The sequence below is a fragment of the Prionailurus bengalensis genome, chromosome B2, assembly GCF_016509475.1.
Source record: "Prionailurus bengalensis isolate Pbe53 chromosome B2, Fcat_Pben_1.1_paternal_pri, whole genome shotgun sequence".
NCBI lineage: Eukaryota > Metazoa > Chordata > Mammalia > Carnivora > Felidae > Prionailurus > Prionailurus bengalensis.
Window position 1 is genome coordinate 67,928,321 of NC_057349.1, and position 26,316 is coordinate 67,954,636.

Below are 26,316 nucleotides of genomic sequence, written 5' to 3' on the forward strand. Positions count from 1 at the left end.
AGTCTAACAAAGTAATTTAATCTTTATAGGAATACTGACTAAAACTCGGATGCTCTAGACTGGAGTAGCTTCTCTGTAACCTCTGGTGTTAGTTGTTAGGAGCAGTTTTCAGTTCCTCTCTTTGCCTAGAGGCCAAGTCTTTATGTTTCTAGATCTTCGAGTGAATGAGTATCTCTGTGTGACAAAGTTAAGACATTTTCAAAGATGATGTAGTAACAGCATTTCTTCCTTTCACTCATGTAATTTCATCTTTTTAAAGTATGTCATATGGTTTTATCTTCTGCTGTGTGATTCATTAATCCATTAAACATCTTTTGAGCCCTTAGCTTGTACAGTTTCTAGACACTAGGAAAACATGTGGCCAAAACATTATTTTCTGCTCTTTCAAAGCTGACAATATAATGGGAAGAAACAGATCAGCACAAATAATAACAGTAAAATACAATTAGGTGCTAATAGAAATACAGATTAAATGCTGTGGAAGTTCCAAGGATTGTTTATTTATGCTTAGTGTGGGGCAGAGGCAGCTTCTTAGCAAAGAATGGTTTGAATTTACTTAAATGAGGAGGGCTTTACTTGTGAAGAGAACAGTAATATGTAGAGCATGATAGGACATACACCCTGGAGAAATGAACCTCTTTGAGGAGCAGTTTGTTTGGAAGACTGGAACATCAACACAAACTTTTGCTTGCAAAGAGGTAGGGTTCTGAATTTTTTCCTTAGCTACTAGAATCATTGAAAGATATTAAACATTAGAATGTAGTCATATTTTTTGTTAGATCACTTTGGCAGTAATGAGGAAGGATTCATTTGGAGTGAGGGAAATCAATTTAGGCCAAGAGTTAAGTATCTGAAATGTACTGGCAGTGGTGTTGGAGAGGAAGTAATGAATTTAAGAGCTGTTAGAATTCCCTTGAATGTGAGGAAGGAGGCACAAGGAGAAGTCAGCTATTATTTAGATTTCCAGCTTTCTTGTCCAGGAAAGTAAAGTGTTCGAACTGTACAAATGCTGGAAAGGTAGAATTCACTTAGTGCAACTCTGATTACAGTAACAAGAATAATTGTATAGACTTCTTTTTTTTTTTTTAATGTTTGTTTATTTTTGAGAGAGGGACAGAGTATGAGCAGGAGGAGGGCAGAGAGAGAGAGGGAGACACAGAATCCGAAACAAGCTCTAAGCTCTGAGATGTCAGTACAGAGCCTGATGTGGGGCTTGAACTCATGACCGTGAGACCATGACCTGAGCCGAAGTCGAACATATAACCGACTGAGCCATCAGGCGTCCAAATTGTGTAGGCTTCTTAAGACAATATCGTATTTCAGACTCAGAAATATTACATAATATTAATTGTATGTGTAGGTAACCTCCTTATTTAAAAAAATTCAAAGATAAGAGGATATTAGAGGCACTTGGGTGGCTCAGTTGGTTAAGTGACTCGATTTTGGCTCAGGTCATGACCTCACGGTTTGTGAGTTCAAGTCCCATGTTAGGCTGGCAGTGTGGAGCCTGCTTGGGATTCTTTCTCTCCCTCTCTACCCCTACCCCACTCGTGTACCTGCATATGCACACGCTCTCTCTTTCTCTCAAAATAAATACACTTTTTTAAAAAGAGGATTTTGGGGTGCCTGGGTGGCTTAGTCGCTTAAGTGTCAGACTCTTGACTTCAGCTCAGGTCATGACCTCATGGTTTGTGAGTTCAAGCCCCTGTCAGCCCAGAGCCTGCTTGAGATTCTCTCTCTCCTTCTCTCTCTGCCCATTCCCTGCTTGTTCTTTCTTTCTCAAAATAAATAAATAAACTCAAAAAAATTTTTTAAAAGATATTGAAGATAGGAATATGGAAGTATTTAACAAATTTGGGATTATGAAGGTAGAAAATTTTGGTTTGTAGACTCATTAACTTGTGTTTTAGAAACATGTATTGTCTTGCATACTTAAATCTTTGCTGATAAAGTCAGAGTGTAATAAATTATTCTTTTTGGGTGTTCATTCAATCACTTAAAAATTCTAATTATGTCCTTAATGAAAAGTATTAAATTTGCATTGAAAAATAGTGAGGAAAATCCTTTTGTATTTCTTGAATAACAAAACCATTAGGCTGAATATTAGTTTAGTTTCCTTTATCTAAACAGTTGCACCCAATGTTTGAATTCTGTTTTTTTCTTATTACTAATCTAAGAAGAGTCACTAACTTTAAGTGTGTGTGTGTGTGTGTGTGTGAGTGTGTATGAGAGAGAGAGACAGATTGATTGACTGACTGATTGGTTCGTTGTGGAAAGTCCCTCTGCTGTCTTAAAAACAGAATAAACTGAAGAGAATATTGGTACGCTTGATGAGAGTGGTCCACAGTGTGTGCAGATCCTGGTGAGGAGTGAAAAGTAAAGCTACCAGGACATGATTATAGGCTACAACTTAAAGTTCTGGTTATTCTTTTATTATTATTACTTTTTATTGATGTATAGTTGACATGAAATAATGCATGTTTCAGGTATACAGCATAGTGATTCAACGAGTATAAATTACACTGTGATCACAAATGTAGCTACCATCTATCACATGATTGTATGTATACAACACAATTACAATACCACTGACTATTCCCTATGTGTGCCTTTTATCCCCGTGACTTATTCATTCCATAACTGGAAGCCTGTGTCTCCTACTCTTCTTTACTCATTTTGCCTACCACTTCTCACTCTTGGCAACCATCAGTTTGTTCTCTGTATTTATGGGACTTTCTGCTTTTTGTTAGTTTGATTTGTTAGATTCCACACATAAGTGAAATTAAAAGGTATTTGTCTTTAGGGGCACTTGGGTGGCTCAGTTAGTTAAGCATTCATCTTCGGCTCATGTCATGATCTCACAGTTTGTGGGTTTGAGCCCTGCGTCACGCTTTGTGCTGACAGCTCAGAGCTTGTAGTCTGCTTCAGATTCTGTGTCTCCCTCTCACTCTCTACTCCTCCCCACTTGTGTGCTCTGTCTCTCTCAAAATTAAATACATAAACATTAGGAAAAAAAGGTATTTGTTTTTCTGTTTGACTGATTTTGCTTAGTACAGTACCCTCTAGGTCCATCCATGTTATCACAAAAAGCAAAATTTCATTTTTTTTATTTTATGTCTGAGTCATATTCCAGTGTGTATGTGTGAGGGGCACATCTTTATCCCTTCATCTCTCAGTGGACACTTAAGTTGCTTACATATTGTGGCTATTACAAATGATGTTGTAATAAATATAGGGGTGGATAAATCATTTCAAATTAGTTTTTTAGTTAGTTTTTTTTTTGTTTTGTTTTTTGTTTTTTTTAATTCTTTGGGTGAGTATCCAGTAGCAAAATTACTGGATCCTATGGTATTTCTATTTCTTAGTTTTTTGAGGAACCCTTATACTGTTGTCCATAGTGGCTGTACCAATTTACATTCCCACTCACAGGGAGCAAGGACTCCCTTTCTCCACATCCTCATCAATACTTACTTCTTGTCTTTTTAATTTTAGCCATCCTGACTGGTGTAAGGTGATATCTCATTGTGGTTTTGATTTGCATTTCCCTGATGATTAGTAATGTTGATTCATCTCCTCGTGTGTCTGGCTTTGGAAAAATGTTTATTCAGATCCTCTGCCCATTTTTTAATCTGATTGTCTTTTTGTTGTTGAGTTGTGTAAGTTCTTCATGTATTTTGGATGTTAATCCCTTATCAGATAATAACACTTGCAAATTTCTTCTCCCATTCACTTGGTTGCCTTTTGTTTTATTGATGGTTTCCTTTGCTGTGCAAAAGCTTTTATAGTCCCAATTATTTATTTTTGCCTTTGTTTCCCTTGCCTGAGGATACAGATACAGAAAAATATTGCTAAGGCTGATGTCCAGGAGTTGACTGTCTATGTTTATTTTAGGAGTTTTATGGTTTCAGGTCTTACATTTAGGTCTCTAATCCATTTTGAGTTTATTTTTGTGTAGGGTGTAAGAAAAGTGGTTTAGTTTCATTCTTTTGCCTGTGACTGTCCAGTTTTCCAAGCACCATTTATTGAAGAGACTGTTTTCCCCCTTGCATATTCTTGCCTCCTTTGTTGTAGATTAATTGACCACCTAAGTGTAGGTTTATGTCTGGGCTCTCTATCTTGTTCCATTGCTTTATGCATCTGTTTTGTGCCATTTCTTTACTATTTTAGTTACTGTAACTTTGTAGGATAGTTTGAAATCTGATATTGTGATACCTCCAACTTTGTTCTTCTTTCTGAAGACTGCTTTGGCTATTCAGGGTTTGTGGTTCCATACAAACTTTAGGATTATTTGAGCTACTTCTCTGAAAAATATTATTGGTGTTTTGATGGGAGTTGCATTGAATCTGTGGATTGCTTTAGATAGTATGGACATTTTAACAATATTCTTCCAGTACATGACATGGTATACCTTCCCATTTATTTGTGTCATCTTCAGTTTCTTTCATCAGTGTCTTACAGTTTTCACAGTACAGGTCTTTCACATAGTCAGCTAAATTTTTTGTAGATAATATTACTCTTTTTGATGCAGTTATAAGTGGGATTAAAAAATTGTGCTAGGTTATTTGTGTACAGAAAATCAACCCGTTTCCATATATTTTTTATTCTGCAACTTTACAGAATTCATTTATTACTTCAGATAGTTTTTTGGTGGTGTCTTTAGGGTTTTCTATATGTAATACCATGTTATCTGCAAATAGTGAGTTTTGCTACCTTACCAATTTGATTGTCTTATAATTTTTTTCTTGTCTGATTGCTGTAGCTAGGGACTTCCAGTCCTATGTTGAATAAAAGTGGTGAGAGTGGAAATCCCTGTCTTGAGAAAAAGCTTTCAGCTTCTCACTGTGCGTTTGTCCTATGTGGCATTTATTATGTTGAGGTATGTTCCCTCTAAACCCACTTTATTGAGAGTCTTCATTATGAACAGATACTGAATTTTGTCAAATGCTTTTTTATATCTATTGAGATGGTCATATGATTTTACCCTTTGTTTTGTTTTGAGATGTATCACATTGACTGATTTGTGGATACTGAACTGCCCTTGCTTCCCTGGAATAAACTCCACTTCATTGTAGTGAATGATCCTTTGATGTATTGTTCAATTCAATTTCCTAATATGGGGCGCCTGGGTGGCTTGGTCGGTTAAGCGGTTAAGCGTCCGACTTCGGCTCAGGTCATGATCTCACTCTCCGTGGGTTTGAGCCCCGCGTCGGGCTCTGTGCTGACAGCTCAGAGCCTGGAGCCTGTTTCAGATTCTGTGTCTCCCTCTCTGTCTGCCCCTCCCCTGTTCATGCTCTGTCTCTCTCTGTCTCAAAAATAAATAAACGTTAAAAAAATTTTTTTTAATTTCCTAATATTTTATTGAGGATTTTTGCATCTGTGTGTATCAAGGGTGTTGATATATAATTTTCTTTTTTTATAGTGTTTTTGTTTGGTTTGGTACCAGGTACAATCAACCATTGTATTGATTTTGTACAATGAATTTGGAAGCATTTCTTCCCTTTTTTTTGTTTTGGAAGAGTTTGGAAAGGATAGGTATTAACTCTTCTTTAAATAGAATTTACCTGTGAAGTTATCTGGTCCTAGACTTTCGTTTGTTGAGAGCTTTGATGACCAGTTTCGTTTTGTTACTAGAAATTGGTCTGTTCATATTTTCTATTTCTTCCTGACTCACTCTTGGAAAATTATGTCTCTAGGAATTATCCATTTCTGCTAGTTTGTCCAATTTATTAGCATATAATTTTTCATAGTTATCTCATAATTCTTTGTGCTTTTATGGTATCAGTTGTAACTTCTCTTTTATTTCGGATTTTGAGTCCTCTTTTTTTCTTGGTGAAAAAGGTTTAGAAGTTTTCTTTGTTTTTTCAAAGAATTTCTCTTGGTTTCATTTCTTTTCCATTGTGTTTTTAGTCTCTGTTTCATTTGTTTCTGCTCTGATCTTTATTATTTTCTTTATTGTATTAACTTGGGGCCTTGTTCTTTTCTGGTTCCTTTATGTGTAAGGGAACATTTGTTTATTTGAGATTTTTCTTGTTTTTTTTTTTTTTTTTTTTGAAGTAGGGCTATATCTTTATAAACTTCACTCTTAAAACTGCTTTGATCTATCCCAAAGTTTTCAAACCATTGTGTTTCCATTTTCATTTGTCTCTAAGTATTTATTTCCTCTTTGATTTCTTCATCGACCCATTGGTTGTTTAATAACTTGTTTAGCTTCCGTATGTTTGTGGGATGGTGGGTTTTTTTCCCCCTTCAGTTTTTCTCTTGTAATTGATTTCTAATTTCATATTGTTGGAAAAAATGTTTGATATATTTCAGTCTTTTAAAATTTGTTGAGACTTGTTTTGTGGCCTCACAATTGATCTCATCTGGAGAATGTTCCATGTACACTTGAAAAGAATGTGTATTCTGCTTTTTGGGGATGAAATGTTCAATATTTATGTGTTAAATCCATCTACCTAAGAATATGTTACTTAAGGCCACTGGTTCTTTATTGACTTGCCATTTGGATGCTTTTTCCATTGATGTGAATGGGGTGTTAAAGTCCCATACTACTACTGTTTTACTGTCAATTTCTCCCTTTATGTCTGTTAATATTTGTTTTATGTTTTTAGGTACTCCTGTGTGTTGGGCACGTAGATATTTACAATTGGTATACCCTCTTGTTGATTGATCCCTTTATCATTATTTAATGCCCTTCTTTGTCTTTTGTTACAGTCTATGTTTTAAAGTCTATTTTGTCTGATATAAGTATTGTTACCCCAACTTTTTTTTCCAATTCCATTTGCATGGAATATATTTTTCTGTCCCTCCACTTTTAGTCTGTATGTGTCTTTAGGTCTGACGTGAGGCTCTTATAGGAGCATATAGAAGGGTCTAGTTTTTTCTTTTTATCCATTCAGTCACCTTTTGTCTTTTTATTGGAGTATTTCGTCTATTTACATTTATAGTAATTATTAACAGGTATGTACTTATTGCCATCATGCTCATTGTTTTTGGTTGTTTTTTAGTTCTTTTTCTCTTGCTCTCTTCCCCATGATTTGATGACTTTCTTTAGTGTTATGCTTGGGTTCATTTCTTTATATTTTTTGGTGGTTTGTGGTTACCATGAAGATCATATATAACATCCTATATATTTAGCAGTCTATTAAGTTGTTGGTTGCTTAAGTTCAATATATACTAAATTCACTACCGTTTTACTTCTTCCTCTCACAGTTTATGTATATGATGTCATTTTATATTTTATATTTTGTGTATCCTTTGACTAATTTTTGTAGACGTAATTGATTTTACTACTTTTGGTTTTTAACCTTCATACTAGTTTTGTGTGTGATTGATCTATTGCTTTTACTCTATGTTTGCTTTAGCAGTAAAATTTTTTCCATAATTTCCTTCTACTTATGGCTGTTTCTTTTCTGCTTAAAGATGTCCCTTTAACCTTTCTTGTAAAGTAGTTTAGTGAGGATGAGCTTCTTTAACTTGTTTTTCTCTGGGAAACTCTTTAGCTCTCCTTTAATTCTGAATGCTTATCTTGCCTGGTAGAGTATTCTTGGTTGTGAGTTTTTTCTTTTTAGCACTCTGAATGTATCCTACTACTCCCTTCTGGCCTGAAAAATCAGCTGATAGCCTTGGTTTCCCCTTCATGTAACCATTTGCTTTTCTTCTGTTGCTGTTAAGATTCTCGCTTTATCTTTAATGTTTGACATTTTATTTGTCTTGGTGTGGTCTCCCTGGGTTAATCTTGTTTGGAGCTCTCTATCTCTGTTATCTCTTCCTCTATCTCTGTTAAGAAAGTTTTCAGTCATTATTTCTTCAAATAAATTATTTGCCCCTTTCTCATCCTTCTGGAACCCGTATAATGTGTTATGTTAGTATGGTTGATGTTGTCCTAGAGGTTCCTTAGCGTGTGCTTTTTTTTTTTTAATTTTGCTTTTGTTCAGCTTGGGTACTTTGCACTAACATATCTTCCAGATTGTTCATCCATTCTTCTGCATCCTCTAATCTGCATCCTCCATTGTATTTTTCATTTCACTTACTGTATTCTTCGGCTGATTGGTTCTTTTTAATTTTTTATATCTATGTTGAAGTAACATAGATATATAATTTGTTCATTTACTCTTTGTTCATGTCTAGTGAGCCTCTTTATGACCATTACTTTGAGCTCTTCATTGGGTAAACTGCTTATCTCCATTTCATTTAGTTCTTTTTCTGAAGTTTTGTCTTGTTCCATTGTTTGGAACGTATCTCACTGTGCCCTCCTTTCTCTGGCTCTTGCTGTTTCTATGTATTGGGTAGATCAGCTGCTTTCCCCGATCTTGAAAGTAGTGGTCTTATATAGAAGGCATCCTATGAGACCCAATAGCACACTTACCTCTAGTCACTAGAACTAGGTGCTCCAAGGGTATCCCTTGTGTAGGTTGTGTGTGCACCCTCCTGTTGTGACTAAGCCATCACTTCTGCAGGGTGCACTGATGAGCAGGGCTGGCAGAAAGGCCTGGCTGTAGCTGCTGCAGGCTTGCTGATGGGTGAGGTTAACTCTTGGCACAGCAGGCTGAGAGGTCCAGCTACAACTTTTGTTGAGTGTGGTTGTAGGCAGGGCACTGTCCCTGTAGGATTGCTCACTGGGTGTGGCATTGTAGGAGTCGCTTTGGAGGCACACATAGGGTTTGGCTGTTTGATTAAAGTGGTTTCGCAGGGGAATGCCAGGGTAGCATGAGCACTGCTACTAAGGAAGATAGATAATGTCAAAACTGGCACCTGCAAGTGTCCAGTTAGCTAGGCTGAAGAAGAGCAAGGAAAATGGTGCTTCCCAGCATTTCTATTCTTGTATATCCCTCCCCCTTTCACACATGCCCTAAACTTAGTCAAATGAATGTCCTTCATATATAACCCAGGTGCTTTGCAAGGTGCTGTTTCTGTCCTGGGTCTTGGACTAAGTGATAAAATGCATTGATCCTTTAAAAGCAGAGTCTTGGGGCGCCTGGGTGGCTCAGTCGGTTGAGCGTCCGACTTCAGCTCAGGTCACGATTTCACAGTTCGTGGGTTCGAGTCCCGCGTCGGGCCCTGTGCTGACAGCTCAGAGCCTGGAGCCTGCTTCACATTCTGTGTCTCCCTCTCTCTCTGCCCCTTCCCTGCTCATGCTGTGTCTCTCTCTGTCTTAAAATTAAATAAACATTAAAAAAAATAATAATAAAAAAATAAAAGCAGAGTCTTTCCCCCCCCCCCCCCCCCCCCTTATAGCCTTCAGCTTTCCCAGAGTTAAGGCCTACTGATTTTCAAAGCTCTTGGAGTTATCACTGCTGATTTTCAAAGCCAGGTGTTATGTGTAGCTTGTCTTCTTGGGGCTGATTCCCAGAGCCAGGGTGCCTAACTTGATCCCCTCACTCCTCTGGGAGGGCCTCCACGCCTGTGATACCACTCCCACTTTTGGATTACCTGCCAGGGATTTTGTTCCTGACTGCATCTCTGCCCCTCATACCCTCTCAATGTGTCCTTTCTTTTATACTTTTATAAAGATTTGTTCTGGTAATCTTAAGATTATTTTCAGAATGAGTTGCATTATATGTAGTTGTTGCCTTGGTGCCTGAGGAAGGAGGTGAGCTCAGGATCCTCTTAGCCATCTTCCCCTGCTCCCAAGTTTTGCTTACTCTTTGTTGTACATTTTGAAACATTAATTTATTTTAATCAAACTATAATAATTTGATAATATAAATTAGTATTGTTTATAGCAAAAGTCATGAGGAATTTATAAGATTTAATTTCAGTACATTTGGTTTTTTTTCTCCTTCCTTTAGATCGTGTAACAAAGAAAATTGAAGAGTCAGAATCACATCTGGAGTCTGAAATTAAAAGGAAAGTACCACAGAAACGTCATAGTAGCACATATCAGTCTCTATCTCCTCTGTCTCCTGCTTCAAAAAAATGTTTAACTGATATAGAGGTGGGTAGAGAAATTCTTCTTTGTTGCTAATCAATTAGTTGGTATTTTTATCAGTATAACATTTAATACTTACTAAATTCTAGGGGATCTTTCCTTATAGCACTAGAAGAGACATAGAAAAGTTTTTTTTTTTTAATGTTTATTTATTTTGAGAGAGAGCGAGTGTTGAGTGGGGGAGGAGCAAAGAAAGAGAAGAAGAGAGAGAATCCCAAGCAGGCTCCACACTGTCAGCATGGAGCCCAGTGTGGGGCTCAGTCCCACGAACCATGAGATCTTGACCGATCTGAGACGAAATTGAGAGTTGAACGCTTAACCTACTGAGCTGCCCAAGAGTCCCTAGAAAAAAAATTTTTTTAATGTGTATTTATTTCCAAGAGAGAGTATGAGCAGGGGAGGGGCAGAGAGAGAGGGAGACACAGAATCTGAAACAGGCTCCAGGCTCTGAGCTGTCAGCACAGAGTCAGATGCAGGGCTCGAACCCACAAACCATGAGATCATGACCTGAGCCGAAGTCAGATGGTTAAGTGACTGAGCTGCTTAGGAGCCTCTCCTAGAAAGTTTTTTAAGCAGACTTTTCTGCCTTCACTATGTCATTTTTTTCATTATCCAAAATGTAAAACACATATATCTGGAAAGAATTTATCAGTGCCTTCCTGCAACATACTCCAAATAATAGCTCTCAACCAGAAATATTTTGAAATTATTTTAAATTTTCAAAAAGTTGAAGAAATAATAAAACAGCTTACATACACTTCTATTAGATTCCTCAGTTTTCCACATTTGAAATATTGATCTCCCTCCCTTCTACCTTCCCTCTGTATATGTGTGTGTTTCTGCACCATTTGAGTATAAGTAACAAATATGATGCCTATTTATTACTTTAATGTTTTAGTGCACGTTTCCTTAGAAAAGGCAGGGGAGGGGGCAGAGAATGGGGCATGTTCCTATAAAACCAGAGTATGCTTGTCAAAATTTTATAATTAACATAGATCCAAAATTATTGTCTAATCCACCAACTCCATTCACATTTCACCTAATTAATTTCCTTCACTGGAACGGGATCAAATTCAGGATTGTGTTATATTTCATTGTTGTAATCTTTAGTCTTCTTTAATCTGGAATAATTCTTAGTCCTTCCTTGTCTTTCATTAAGTTGATATTTGTGAGGAGTATGTTTCTTCATGATTTATGCATTTTTAGTATATGTGCTGCCGAAGCGAGCGCAATTTATGCATTTTTAAAGAATCCTCTCAAGTGATTCTATAATCTCATCATTGCATCATATCAGAATGTATACAATTTTCACATTATAACATTTATCTTAAGATGTACTTTCCTATATTTGTCCACCTTAAAGTTATTAGTAGGTATTATTTATTAATAAGATGAGCTGCTGTAAGGTAGAGTGTATATAAAGTATAATAAAAGGATGTAACACTCTAAGGTAGAAATTTTCCTTATATTTACTTATTTCTTTATACAGCTCAATACATAGATCTTTTCTTTTTTTGGAAGTATAGTAGACACAACATGGATTCTTACTCAAAAAAATTATACTCTGTCACTGTCATTATTTTGATGCTCAGATTGTCCCAGTCTTGGCCCCCAGGAAGTTCTTTAAGCTGGCTCCTCTTTCTTTTTGCCATAACCACATCATTCTTTGAATACTTCCTTAAGTTTTGATGTAACCAGATGGTCTAGACTTCTTTGTATCTTCTCTGTCTCAGCTCTAGAGTTATGTATTTCTCCAAGGGCCATTGTTCCTATAAGTGGCGGGACTATATTTGGGCATTAGTTATGCTTATTGCTAATTGGTATCATGTGTAGAGGCCCTCTCAGTGGGCAAAACTAGCAAATATATGTGTGTTTATGTGTTAATATTTAATACATGTTAAAATGCATGCATTCACACTGATAGTTCCCGTTCTGGTCTAATACCACAGTGTTTATCTTAGCCTTTCCCACTTTGCATATTTGTAACTTCCTTCTCTGACTGAGAAGCCTGACTCCCATCATTTACTTATTGGTTCAGTTGCTTTTTATCTGATCATTCTCCTGGAGTGCCAGCCTAAGGTTGGCCTAGCCCATACTGGCATTTCCCCGCGGCCTGGCCCACTGCTTGATCCAGGTAAAGAAGCAGAAAGGACACACTGTCCTTCTCTCCCCTAAGCATGCCAGCTGAAAACCTCAGAATTTTTTAACATTTAAAATAAATCTTTCTTTTACTCTTTACTGCATTCCAGTTGTTCTTACTCTGTTCTTAGTGAACATAAAGAATAGATTCTAGCCACCCTTATGTAATTTTTAATTCTTAAACAAGATTAGTGGTTTTTTTCCCCACATGTAGCTTGTGAAATGCTACACTATGTACTGTTTACAAGGAAACACAGTCTTTGATATTTAATGAGATTATACATCTTAAGGATATTTACTAAAAATGACATCCATTGGTGTCTCATCAGAGACAGGTTCATTCTTATTAAGCTTACTTAGTTATTATTTATCTATAGAGTCTGGCAGATAGTATGTGTTACTGACTAGGATTTATTTTATTTTGTAATAGTCTACCTACCAAGAGGGGGAAAGTGAGACTTTAATTAGTCTTTGTTTTCCAAAATAAATTTTATCTAACATGAAATTATTATGGAAATATATAACTTCATACACACTTTACTAAAAGTAATTGAGCAGTGTTGAGATTATAGTGTTTAGATTGTTAGGTTGATACAGTTCTGAATCTGTAGTTTTTATCATGGAAAATTTAATACTATATTTGGTTCAGCTAACATGCATTTTGTTTTTGTTGCAAATAGTTCCAAGGTATGTGTTTCTTAGCTGATGGAAGGCATATGATAATAGTTTACAGTATAGTACATTCTGCATTTTAATATCAGAAATTGGAATACTATGTGCTTTCTGTGTTTAGTATCAACTTATAAAAGGAAATATGTGGGAGTATTACCTTTTCATGGGGTTCTTCCCATTGAAATATGTACTATTTATCTTTGTTATAGGCAATGAAAAATTGGAGTCAGATTTTTTTTACGTTTATGTGTTTATTATGAGAGAGAAAGAGAGAACACAAGTGTGCACACTGTCGGTGGGAGCAGAGAGAAAGGGGGAGAGAAAGAATCCCAAGCAGGCTCTGCACTGTCAGCATGGAGCCCAATGCAGGGCTTGAACTCATAAACCATGAGATCATGACTTGAGCTAAATTAAAAGTGAGACACTTAATCAACTGAGCCACCCAGGTGCCTCTGGTGTCAGATTCTTAAAAGACAGGGTTAGCTTATATGTAGTTGATTCCCACTACAACAGATGGGGCTCGGTTTTCCACATAAATTAATATCTTTAAACTTTTTTGGGGTTCACCAGGATATTTTGTAAACCTATGTAGAAATGGAAGTATTTCTTTGCTTACTATGAAAAGAGTGGGGTTTAGATTTTTCTGAGATGATTAGGTATTTTATCACAGTGTGGTATGCATAGATGGGCACTGCTGTTTTGTTTGAGTTTCCCTTTTAGGTGCATTGTGACATGGCCAACCATTTGAAGTCCATTAGGGAACAATTGCATTATTTCATTTAAATGTACAGTTGACCCTTGAACAACACAGGAGTTAGAAGTGCTGATCCCTGCACAATTGAAAATCTGCATATTAACTTTTAACTCTTCCAGAATTTTATTCATTTATTTACTTCATTTAATTAACTTAACTGTTGTCTAGAAGCCTTACCAACAACACAGTTGATTGTCACATACTTTGCATGTTATGTATTATATAGTGTATTTTTTTTAATGTTTATTTATTTTTGAGAGAGAGAAAGCACTAGTGGAGTAAGGGTAGAGAGAGAGGGAAACAATCCAAAGCAGGCTCCAGGCTCTGAGCTGTCAGCACAGAGCCTTATGTAGGGTTTGAACCCACAAACCATGAGATCATGACCTGAGCTGAGGTCAGACGCTTAACCAACTGAGCCACCCAGGTGCCTCTGTATACTGTATTCTTACTATAAGGTAAGCTAGAGAAAAGTACATGTTGAGAAAATAATAAGGAAGATAAAATACATTTACAGTACTGTATTTATCAAAAAATATTGTCATGTAAGTGGACCTATGCTGTTCAAACCTGTGTTGTTCAAGGGTTAACTATACTAGTATTTCTTTCCCTTATTGACAATAGGCTAAAATTCGAGAGGTAGAAAATCTGTCCCATGTTTGTGTCTAACGAGTTATTTGCATAGTTCACCTGTTAACTATACATCCTAAATACACAGGGCACTATCACAAGTGCTATGAGAAAAAAATTCCTTATACCTAGACTCTACAAATAGTATAACAGAATTCTGCTATGTATTGGCAGAGAAAGAGACATGTTCTTTTTTTTTTTTTTTTTTTTTATAATCTACATATGCTGTGATAGTGAACAATGTTCTAAGTTCAGCTTTGCCTTGGTTGAAGCTTGGTTTCATTCTTTGTTGTTATCTGGGGTAGATCGTTGAATAGATAACATGGTTTCATAGAATGGCTCTGTTGTGAGTCATGTAAGACAAGGGAAACAGTTTTTGTCAGTTTTCCCTTGTTTAAAACAAGAAGATAAGACTAGACCAGTGGTCTTTAGACAATTTCCTAAGTGTATTTAAGGTATAAATGTACATAGAATAAGGTGTCCAGAACTTAAGCTTTTAGCTCAGTGAATTTTGAAATTTATGTTTATACAACGTGTTCCTCCTACAACTACTTGATGACTTCTGTCACCTAAAAGATTTTAAAAATTTTAAACAACTATACATTCTCTTACATATTTTTAAGTTGACATTGAACATTTTTTGTTTCAAGATTAAATGGTTACATAGGATGTAATAGTTGACACAGTGAAAAGAGTAACATTTTATTTTATTATTTTTGAGAGAGAGAAAACGCAAGCTGGGAAGGGGCAGAGAGGGAGAGAGAGGATTCCAAACAGGCTCCATGCTGCCAGCACAGAGCCCACTGTGGGGCTCGAACCTACAAACTGTAAGATCATGACCTGAGCCGAAACCAAAATCAGATGCCCAACTGACTGAGCCAGTTGGTGCCCCAAAAGAGTAACATTTTAAAATAGAGAGTGGTTAAATCACTCTCCTCATACATGGATCTGGTAACATCCAAATACTATAACACTTGCTAATTACTATTTCTTTCTATTATTTCACTGTCAGAAGTATTTATCCACTTATTTCCTATTATATAAGACTCAAAGTGTTAAATTTATTTTTGATTGAGTTATTTCTGTTATTAATAGCACACTTGATTAAAACTATATGTTATAAAGTTTGATAAGTTATTTGACATAAAATTATTGGAAATGCATGTTTTAATTAGAGATACTGATTGTTTTTTTCAACTACTTCCTGTGTCTATGAATAAATATTATGCTGGGCATAGTGAGACAATTCAACATCTATTCATATTTTTGCTTCTTAAAGATCTAAGTGCTAAAGAACCTTTTTCACATAAATAAGTACATGAGTATGAAAATAATCCTTAAACTTCTTCTAAATTATATGCCCCAAATCACAGGAAGCTCTACTGTCAAGAAACATTTTTAATAATCTCACAATTGTAACCTACACTAGGCCTTCCTTAAAATATTTTTGAAGCACTGTCTTAGAAATCAGTTGTCTTGTAAAAGTTTTTGTTAACCAGTGTTTAAAATTGATTCTTTTTTCCAACATTTAAATTATCCTTTGGTTTGGTTTGGTGGCTTTTATACTCCAGAGCAATGCACCATTGTAATATTTCAAATGGAAGTGTTTTGTTTTTTTAAGTAGGAGAACAATTCTGGCAGGAGATAGCTTGACATCAGAGGCATAATCAAGTCAGGTTTTGGAATGATATGTGGAAATTGAGAATTTTAGATGTTGATTCCCTTAAGATTATTTACGTTCTGTATGCCGTAGAAAATCTTTATATAGCCCTTCAGTAGTGTACATGGTCCAACATAAGGATTGCTGGATTAGATGGTCCCGAAAATTGCTTCCAGCATCCTGATGCTAAATCCCAAGTAACATGATGTATTCAGGATTTTTTGGCAGCCATGGTGATGATGATGTGGAGTGAGAGACTTAATTTTGAAATCTTATTTTTTATTCCATAATGTTGAAATAAAAATGCCAAAGTCTTTTGATTTTTTTATTCTTTTGGAACTTAAGGTTTCTAACCAGTGTGGGTATTGTCCAAAATGTGGAAAAGAAAAGGAAAATCAGACAAAATGCCAAAGTTGTGGTATTCTTTTTCCTAAGGATGTGCAAAGAAATTGCAGACAAGCTATAACTTTGAGTGAATCTACTGGACCATTATTAAGAACATCAATTCATCAGAATTCTGGAGGACAGAAGTCACAAAACACAGCATTATCATCCAAGAAGTTTTATGGCAACAGTCTGGGAAAGATTCCAGTTGATATTATTGTGAATTGTGATGATAGTAGACAGAATTATTTGCAGACTAATGGGAAAGTCATTTTACCTAGGGCAAAAGTAGCCAAACTCACAAACCTGAAAGAAAGGAAAACAAGCCTGTCAGACCTAAATGATCCAAGTAAGTATTTTACTCCCTTTAGTATTATTTATATCAATCCAGTATTTTTTACATATGTTTTTAATGTGAGCATGAGCATATCTGAGAAGTATAGTTTTAATAGGTATTTGTGTCAGTTATATAACATGTTCTTTGGGTAGATGATTAAAACTGTCCATGTAGTTGGAAAATAATAACTGACTTTGTTTTCACCCCATCCATCTTAAATAGTGGGGAGGTGGGGGGAGCACAGACCTTGACCCCGGTCTTAGGTCAAGTGCCAGTTATGCCCAACTTTCTAACTTTGGTCCAGTTCATTTAATCTCTCTGATTTGTAAATGGATTATTTTCTGCCTGATAGGGTTTTTGAGGAAGTAAATGAAGTAACATATAAAGTGCCTACCATAGCCCAGTAAATAAAGTGTTTGACATGTAGAAAGAACTCAATGAAAATTAGTTCTCTTACCACATTTACTCTTCCCTTAAATCTTTTTTTTTTAAGTTTATTTATTTATTTTGAGAAGGAGAGTGAGAAGGAGCGGAGTAGGGCAGAGAGGGAGAATCCCAAGCAGGCCCCACACGGTCAGCATGGAGCCTGACATGAGGCTCAAACCCTTGAAGTGTGAGATCGTGACCTGAGCTGAAACCAGGAGTCAGACGCTCAACCAACTGAACCACCCAGGCACCCCATTTTCCCCTAAGTCTTTTTCTTACCTTTAGATATATGTGTGTATATGAAATGCAATACTGTTTGTAATAAGTAGCAAAGATTAGAAACAGGGAGTAGTTGAATAAACTATAGTGTACATAGTTGTAAGAGGAGAGAAAGATCTCATTTAATATTCTATAGAGTAAGTTTTAAGATCTTTAATAACATGAATAAAGCAAAGTACAGATCACAGTAGATAATGTGCTACCCTTTGTTTGTGAAGGTGGGAGAATGAATATAGGGGATTTTTTTTTAAAAGAAAGATACACTAAAAACTAATTTTAAAAATAATTGATTAGAAGGGAGGAAACAGTGTAGGAATTAGGGATAGATGCCGGATATCTCCAAACATACCTTTTTTGTAGATTTGACTTGAGAACCATGTAAATGTTTTACATGATTATAAAGCAAAATTAAATAGGAAATTTAAAAAAATCAAAACCAAGATGAAACTAATGAACCTAATTATATATCTGGTTGGTGGCTTGAACACACAGAAGAATTATTTCCAATGAATTTAAATTAAAATAATACTGTGGCTATGCATTCCTAATGTGATATATTTTAAGGTCAAACAGAATTGCAAAGAAATTCTAAGTGCATTCAGTAATACTGTTAATAATATTGGTATTGCTATTTTTTGTATTGTTATTTTTAAACACATATATCGATAAAACAAATAAGCAATTTTATTATTATCTCCAGAATCCAAGATTTTCAGTGTTAGAGCAAAGGAATTCAAAAGTAAAGTCAAAGAAGTAACAATCCCATAATTTTAAACTTGGATTGGAGAGACTGGCATGAAATTATTATATATATTCTCTTAGATAGAAGTGAACAATTCTATTTCCCATATTTGTGTTTTTGAATACTACTTCTCACTAAAAATAAGTAGAACTCCTCAGAGAAATGGCTGACTCCAGGTCTGGAGCAGGAGTGTATGAGATAAATCTAGATGATTTACTCATATCAGGAAGCATGGAAGCAGTCAAAAACTACTATGGACATGTCAAAAGACACAGGAGCTAAAATGAAAGGGCTCCTACTGACCAGTAATGGGACTGTATGAGTCACAAAAGGTTTCATAACTGCTATTTATTGAAATATGCCAAATATATTAAAATTTTTTTTTTTTTTTTAGCTCGCAATGATATCATCTCCCTACTCCCCCAAAAGAAAAAAAGCGCCCAGTTGGTTACCTTTGGAGGTTGCTTAGGTTCCAAATCATTACTCTGAAAACTGGTAAATGAAAGGGGGTGACATAAAAATCTTTTTCTTAAAGTAGATTTTACTTTTTTTAATGTTTATTTATTTTTGAGAGAAAGAGCACACGGGAACGTGAGTGGGGGAGGGGAAGAGAGAGAGAGGGAGATACAGAATCTGAAGCAGGCTCCAGGCTCTGAGCTATGAGCACAGAGCCTGACGTGGGGCTCGAACTCACGAATTACAAAATCATTACTTGAGCCAAAGTCAGACACTTAACCGACTGAGCCACCCAGGTGCCCCTAAAAATAAAAAAAAATTTTAATCTGAGAAATATGTCAAGTTCTATTTTAATTCAGTTCAATAGAAAAACCTTAGCTCAGCGGCCCCTACCTGGCTCAGTTGGGAGAGCATGCAACTCTTGATTTTGGGGTCATGAGTTCAAGCCCCACAATGGGTAAAGAAATTACTTAAATAAATAAACTTAAAAAAAAAAAAGCAAACCTTAGCTCATAACAGTGCATTACCTTATTTTTCAAAAAGAACTACTAAAAAAATTATAACTGTGATAGGTATCAGCCAACAAACACATCTGTTATGATACTATGATGATGTTAGTATTTGATGAATATTTTACAATACATTTTAGTGTTTTATCAGTGTGATACTAAATATTGTTAAAATAATTTAAATCTTTCCTAATAGTGAAGGTTTTACATTTTTATGGTTAGATATGAAGAAAACTTACTTATTAGTTACTGGGTACTATTACTGAGCCAAATGCTATACCATCCTGATGAAGTTTCTAGGATGAGAGAACTGGAACTTAAGGCTAATGTGATTAAGTTAAAAAACAATAAATTCATGTGGTTTTGAAGTGGCTTGAGTAGTTTACTATTCAGAACTTAACCTAGGACCATATCAACCATGCATTAAAACTGTAAGACATAAATTTGTTCCCCTTCCTTGCTCAAAAAATGAACAAACAAAACAATTGAAGACTAAGTATTTTCTATTAAAGTCCATGGAAAAGTATGTTTTAAGGACATTTTATACTAGTAATAAAAAATATCATTTATTGAATGCTTACATGCCTTACTGTGTGGTAAAGGTATATACACTAACCAAGTTTAGTTTATTGTAAAAATTATCATAACATGTGAGGTAGGTACAGATATATCCCATTTTATTAATGAGGCAACCCATGATTAAGAAGATTAAATTCTCAATATTATTATATACATAAGGACTGTTGGAGTTTAGACTCTAAAAAACAGATTTTTCTGGTTCAAAGTCTTGTTTTCCTTGTATAGTTAATTATTCTTAAATTCGTGTTCCTATTAAAATAGTTTATTTTCATGAAACTTCTCTTATGTCTTGGGTGGTCAAATAATAAAATGTACAGTGTCTGAAGTAGTGGTGATAAATTCTGTATAGAAAAGTGAAGCAGGTCCAGGGAATAGAGAGTGCTAATTGTTAGATGTCAAGATGAAGAAGGGTGCTATTTTAAAATGGTGGTAAAACAGGCACTTCTGATAAAGTAACTTTTGAATAGAGCCCAAAACGAAGTAAGGAGAAAGACATGCTGATATGTATGGAAATAAGGTTGGAATGTAAGTACAAAGACCCTATCCCATTAACAGAGTACCATAAACCAAGTAGTTTAAACAACAGAAATTTATTTTCTCACAGTTCTGAAGGCTGGAAGTCCAAGATCAAGATGCCATTACTTTGTAGACAGGTGCCTCTTCACTGTGTCCTTACATGGCCCATCTTCTGTGCTTCCACACACACAGAGAGAGAGAGAGAGAGAGAGAGAGAGAGAGAGAGAAATCTCTGCATTTCTTTTTCTTATAAGGACATCAGTCCTATTAGATTAAGGCCTCACCTTTATGAACTCATTTAATCTTTATTACCTTCTTATCAGCTCTATTTCCAAATACAGTCACAGTGAGGGTTAGAGCTTTAACATATGAATTTTGAGGGGACACAGTTCAGTCCATCATAGACCCTGATGCAGAATCTTATATATTACATAGGATGTATTCTATATACAGAATGAAAGCAGCTATGAGACCAGCTTTTTAAGTATATGTTTGTTGTCTTTGCACACTTCTCATTTCCTTTCAAATTATGGTGACATTGAGCATAATCCGCATTTAAGTTAAGTTACTAAAACAAGAGGTATATAGTACAATTCTATCTGTTGTAGCTTTGGGGCTTTAAAGTAAGTTTTAAAGTGCATATAGATGTTTTAATGTCCCTTAAGCACCATAAAAATAATTGTCAGTAGAACAGTAGAGTTCCCCCTTAATATATATTCATATATATTTCTGTATGGTTTTTCATAAATAAAGCAGTTCATGAACTTTTTTTGAAGCTTACATATGTCAGGCATTGTGCCAAATCTTTTACGTATTAAATCATTTGTTCTCATAACAGGTCCTTTGCAATAGGTACTATTTTTGTCCCTAATTTCACAGAGGCAAATAGTAAGTTACAGAACCCTAACTTTCAAATGTGTATAAATGTATTTAGATCTTGTAATCTGCCATGTTAGATTTTCTGTTAATAAAATAACAGTTCTGAAAAAGATCCAGCTTTAGCATTTGCTTCCGAGACTAGATAACAAAATAAAAAAGACAGGTAAATGGTGATGGGAATGATGCCTCTCTAGGGCATATTTTTAGTAACTAAACATTTACATGTGGGTTTCTAAAAAAGAAAAATGCTTCTTCAAGTTTATGTGTTCTTCCAACACATGACTTTTGAATTGTTTTCTTCACCAGGCAGTTTTAGACTGGGAGTATAGCAGTGGACAAGGCAATGATCTCATAGTTTATATGTAGTGGGGAGAGAGCAAGTAAACATCTAACAACAGAAAACAAAAAACAACAGAAAATTTATATCAGTTTGTGTGAATAAGCCAACTATTTGCTTCCTTTAGATTGGGTAATGAATCAAAAAGCTAATATTTAATGACCAAAATGCAAAGTGTTAGGGGAATTGCAATCCAGACAAAATCAAACTTTGATGTTTGAGGAACAAAATAAATGGATGATGTGCTTGGTGCGTAAAGAGGGAGAAATGGAGCAGTATGAGAAAGTTGAAGAAGTAGGCAATGGCCAGATTATATACATTTATAAACCATAAAAGGGTTAGGATTTGACTCAAGTGCATTGTGGGTGGCTTGCGGAAATTATGATACAAAGATGGATTTGTTAAGATCCAATATCATTATTCTACTCATGTAGAAGATAAAAGAGCAAATTCCCTTCATTAATGTCTTGTCAGGTCCACATTCATTTACTCCACAGAATTTACTGAGCAGTTTGACACTGGTTCATGTTCTCCTAAGGGCCAATTACAATTTTAGTGATTTCCTATGTAAAATAAAATTATTTGGTCACATGGAGTTTCACACACATTTACAATGCATGCTATTTTGTGCACAGTTTCTGTGCAGGTTATCTTTATACTTGAGACTTTCTAGAACTCTGAAATAGATCTATGACATATGGTTAAATTTTGCTGTAACTTGGGTGTATATCTTGTGTGGGTGATGGTAATGGACTATGGAATACTTTCATATTTGTAAGTCTATATAAAAAATGCCAGTTCTTATCCTTTCTTCATTTCTAATTATCTTCAAAGTTAACTTTTCATCAGATAGAATGGATTGTGTCTTCTTTCATTTTTATTAATCTTGGTTCTAGAAGAGATCCAAAGCAAATTTGGTGTATTTCCCATTAACTGACAGAAATGAAATACCTGAAGTATTTAACATTTTCTTTATAGTCATTTTGTCGAGTGATGATGATGATGATGACAATGACAGGACTAACAGAAGAGAAAGCATATCTCCTCAACCTGCTGATTCAGCATGTTCTTCCCCAGCACCATCCACTGGAAAAGTAGAAGCAGCACTAAATGAAAATATCTGTAGAGTAGAGCATGAACTAAGAAGCATTCCAGCAGATTCAGAGTTAAATACAGTTACATTGCCAAGAAAAGCAAGAATGAAAGACCAGGTACTTTTCACATTTATTGACCTTCTACTCAGATTGGCTCTCCCCTTTGGGATGTAAATTTTTTTTTGGAGGGTAATTTGACAGTATCTTAAGGAGAAAAAGAATTATTTATTAAGTGGGGCTTAAAATACCACTTGGAAGTTTATTTAAAAGAACATTAAAACATACAAAAAGAGATTTCTATTAAACTAAAAGCTTAAAGTGTAAAAAATTTCAAAACGAAGAAAAAACACCAACCTTACAAGTGAAATATAAACACATACTCTTGTATAATCTGGTGGACAGGAAGAAGCTATATCACTGACTTTTAGGATTTCTATGGTGCTGGTAGGAGGAATACCAAGGTACAGAAATACATGCATATTTTCTTTTTTATGAAGAACTTTTCAAAAAAATAAAAAACATACATGTTAAAAAATTAACGTGTGTGGGTGCCTGGGTGGCTCAGTTGGTTAACTGTCCCACTCTTATGTTATTTTATATTTTGTGTATGTGTGTATTTATTTATTTATTTAGAGAGAACGTACAAATGCAGGGGAGGGCCAGAGGGAGAGAGAGAGAGAATCCCAAGCAGGCGGAGTAGAATCCTCATTGAGTGCAGAGCTCGATGTGGGGCTCGATCCCATGACCCTGAAATCATGACCTAAGTTGACATCAAGAGTTGGGCGCTCAACTGACTTGAGCTCCCCAGGTGTTCCAAACATCCTTACTCTTCATTTTGGCTCAGGTCATGGTCTCACAGTTTGTGAGATCAAGCCCTCCATTGGGGGCTGTCAATGCAGAGCCTGCTTGGGATTCTCTCTGTCTCTACTCGTCCCCTGCTTGCGTGCATGTGCTTATACTCTCTCTCTCTCAAAACAAACTTTAAAAAAAAAAAATTACGTATGTGTGTAAATGTTAGGAATTGTTATCAGTATAGATAAAATATGGAAAAATACATACTCGGTTGTTAAAATGGAAAAATAAAGTATGATGATAGAAGAAATATGGACTAATATTTTTAATATAATCTTGGGAATGCCTTTCCAAGTATTTCAGCGCAAGCAAAAATAGTAAATAAAGAGATGAATATGTATTATTAAATGAAAAGTACAGAACACTGTACCAAAATACCATAAACTGAATTTGATGGGTAGATGTGAGTGGGGGAAACAGTGAACTGTGTGACAAAGTGTGAGTTGGTCCTTTATAGAAGCAAACCATAGAAAAATGAATAAAGGAAATGAATAGAATTTTTACAATGTAGTGAAGTACTGAAAATGAAATTAAAATACATTTTGTTAACTGTCAGATTGTTGAAAATTTTTAAAGTATATAATAGTCTGTAATTTTGGTTAGTGTTGGAGAAATGGAGTGTTGGGTGTGTAAATTGGTATAGGTATGCTAGAGGGCAATTAGGCATTAGTTTATACACACACACACACACACACACACACACACACACACACACCATGATTGAGCAGCAAAAATGCTTGGAGGAGAATAGTGTTGTCATGGGGTAAGATCAGAAAGAACTCACATGTCCAGCATAGGAGGGTTCAGTTAAATAAATAATGGATTTCCATACGATGGAGTTTGTGAGTGAACAGTTTTCAAACTGGCACAGTGAATAGTAAGAGTTTCTCAGTGCTCTTTTAGAGGCTCCTTGGGAAAGATGTGGACCACTCGTTTCTAGACTCAGTCTCTCCACTTTGGATTCAACTGGAGCAGCTCTTATAATTACCAATTTTATTATTGAGCTAAATGATATTTTATTTGAAGAAATAATTCTGAAACTGAAAAAGCTTTTAAACCTCTTTAGTAGGTTTCTGTTAATAATTTGGGGAAATATTCATGATTAATCTGTTAATGAGCCTGAAAACTCAGTGTTGAGAAATAAATATGTGTGTGTGTGTGTGTGTGTGTGCGTGCACAGTTGTAGAGATATAGGTATATATACATATATAATATTTTAATACATATTTTTACCTATACCATAGATCATGGAAATGTTTCTAGAGGGACAGTGGGAGAATAGTGCCTGTCTCTATGCAGTAGTTTTGTTTTTTTCTTGCTTTCTATCAAGATCATGTTTTATTCTTGTAATAATTATTAATAAAGTTTTTAGCATAACTTTAGTTACATTTAAATTATATACTCCTAAAATGGTATTTTATATTATGATTAATTTGCATGTGGAAGTGACTGAAATTTTAACAAATCAAGTACATTTTAAAATATGTTAAAGAATCTTTTTGTAGTGTAAATAACCATTCCCCTAAATTATCTGTTTTCTAAAGAATTGCTGATTTAATCCAAATATTACAGCCACTATCACTATTACTAGCTAATTTTTTTCCAGCATTTTACTGTGCATGAAGCGTTGTGCTCAGCTGTTTATATACTCTACATCATTTGAATAGATACTCTTCTATCTATTTTAGTTTAGGAAAGGAGTTTTAGGAAAGGAGTTATTATTGTTTTAAAAATCAGATAATTACAAGGTGGTATAGCTATGATATGGACCTAGGTAGTCTGATTTCCCAAAGTACATTCTTGGTGCTATGCTATTACTGTAATTTCAAGTAATGACTAGGTGTAAAGTATAGTATAGCTGGACAAAATAAGAAGGATTTCTGTTATATGAAATCAATAAATATTTACATCCTCTGTTGAAGTAAAATTAGTCTTTAATATTTTGATAATTATGTTTTTTATGTTGGGTCTTCTTTGCATATGTCGGCTTAGTTTCAACCTTGTTTTTAGTTGCTTATAAAGTGAAAACATTTTTTTTCTTTTTCAGTTTGGTAATTCTATTGTCAACACACCTCTAAAACGTCGTAAAGTGACGTCTCAAGAAACTTTAGTTGATCCTGTATCTTTAAGCTGCCAAAGTTCCTTTGACAGTGTCATTTTAAACTGTCGAAGTATACGAGTAGGAACACTCTTCCGACTATTAATAGAACCTGTAATTGTAAGTACATTCTTAAGCTTTTTACTGTATCAGTTATAATACATGCATATAATTCATGCATGAAGTTTAAGTATCTTCATAAGAAGATACTTACTCTCACTGAGTTAGAAAACTAATATGTTACTGTTTTATTCTCATGCCAGCTCAGTGCATGAAAAGAGTATTTTAAAGAATGATAATGAGAGAAAGATGAATCCAAAAGCTTTGGGGTCTGTAGAAAAATGTCTTGCAACATTAAGACTCCTAGAAATAGATTATTGGAATACAGTCATCACACAAGAGGCACTGTGCTTTTGGACTAGTTCAGTGTCCAGGAAGCCCAAAGGACTTTCTGTAGTTCCTTTATCTTACTTGTCATCCATGTTATTCTGCTGACACCAATTTAATTCAAATGTTTATTTTGCATTTGAAATTTTAATATAATTTTAATACAATATAACCAGCTTTCTTAGTCATCATTTTTCTTCTTCCTAATGTATTCTGTACATTATTTGTAAATTAATCTTCATTTAGCACTACACTTAGTTTGTAAGCTTTTATTTTATTATTGCTTAACTTGGCGTCCCCAACTGTCTGTTTTCATCTATTGTTTGAAGCCTGGTCCCCTATTATTGTTCTTTAGACATAAAGTAGTGTCTTTAAGAAAACACATTATGCCACATAAGGAAAGTTAAAAGGTAGTTATACTGTTGCTATTTAAATTATGGTAAGTAATAGCTATTTATTTTCTAGGATTCATAGTTTCAGGATACAATATGGCCAAATATGGCCAAAAAGAAAAAATATATATAGGTTAGTATAGGAGAAAATAATATATGGACTTGATTTCTTATCAGAGCAAAACGGTATGTGAAGCCTAAATTTTTTTTTTTTAATTTTTAATTTTTGTTTTTTTACTGGGGGGGTGCACATGGGGGAGGGGCAGAGA

The 26,316-nt window shown here is 35.0% G+C and overlaps 1 protein-coding gene across 12 annotated transcripts in view; it reads left to right on the forward strand.

The window, feature by feature from the left end:
• SENP6 (SUMO specific peptidase 6) overlaps positions 1-26,316 on the forward strand; it is a 117,421-nt gene that overhangs the window by 54,547 nt on the left and 36,558 nt on the right. For 9 of the 12 annotated variants that reach the window (XM_043591845.1, XM_043591844.1, XM_043591846.1 and 6 more), the window contains 4 exons: positions 9,789-9,934; positions 16,216-16,513; positions 22,203-22,435; positions 25,218-25,388. In XM_043591845.1, coding sequence (XP_043447780.1) covers positions 9,789-9,934; positions 16,216-16,513; positions 22,203-22,435; positions 25,218-25,388 — 848 coding nt within the window. The remainder of the gene's footprint in view (positions 1-9,788; positions 9,935-16,215; positions 16,514-22,202; positions 22,436-25,217; positions 25,389-26,316) is intronic. The other 3 variants (XM_043591854.1, XM_043591855.1, XM_043591853.1) reach the window with 1 other exon arrangement.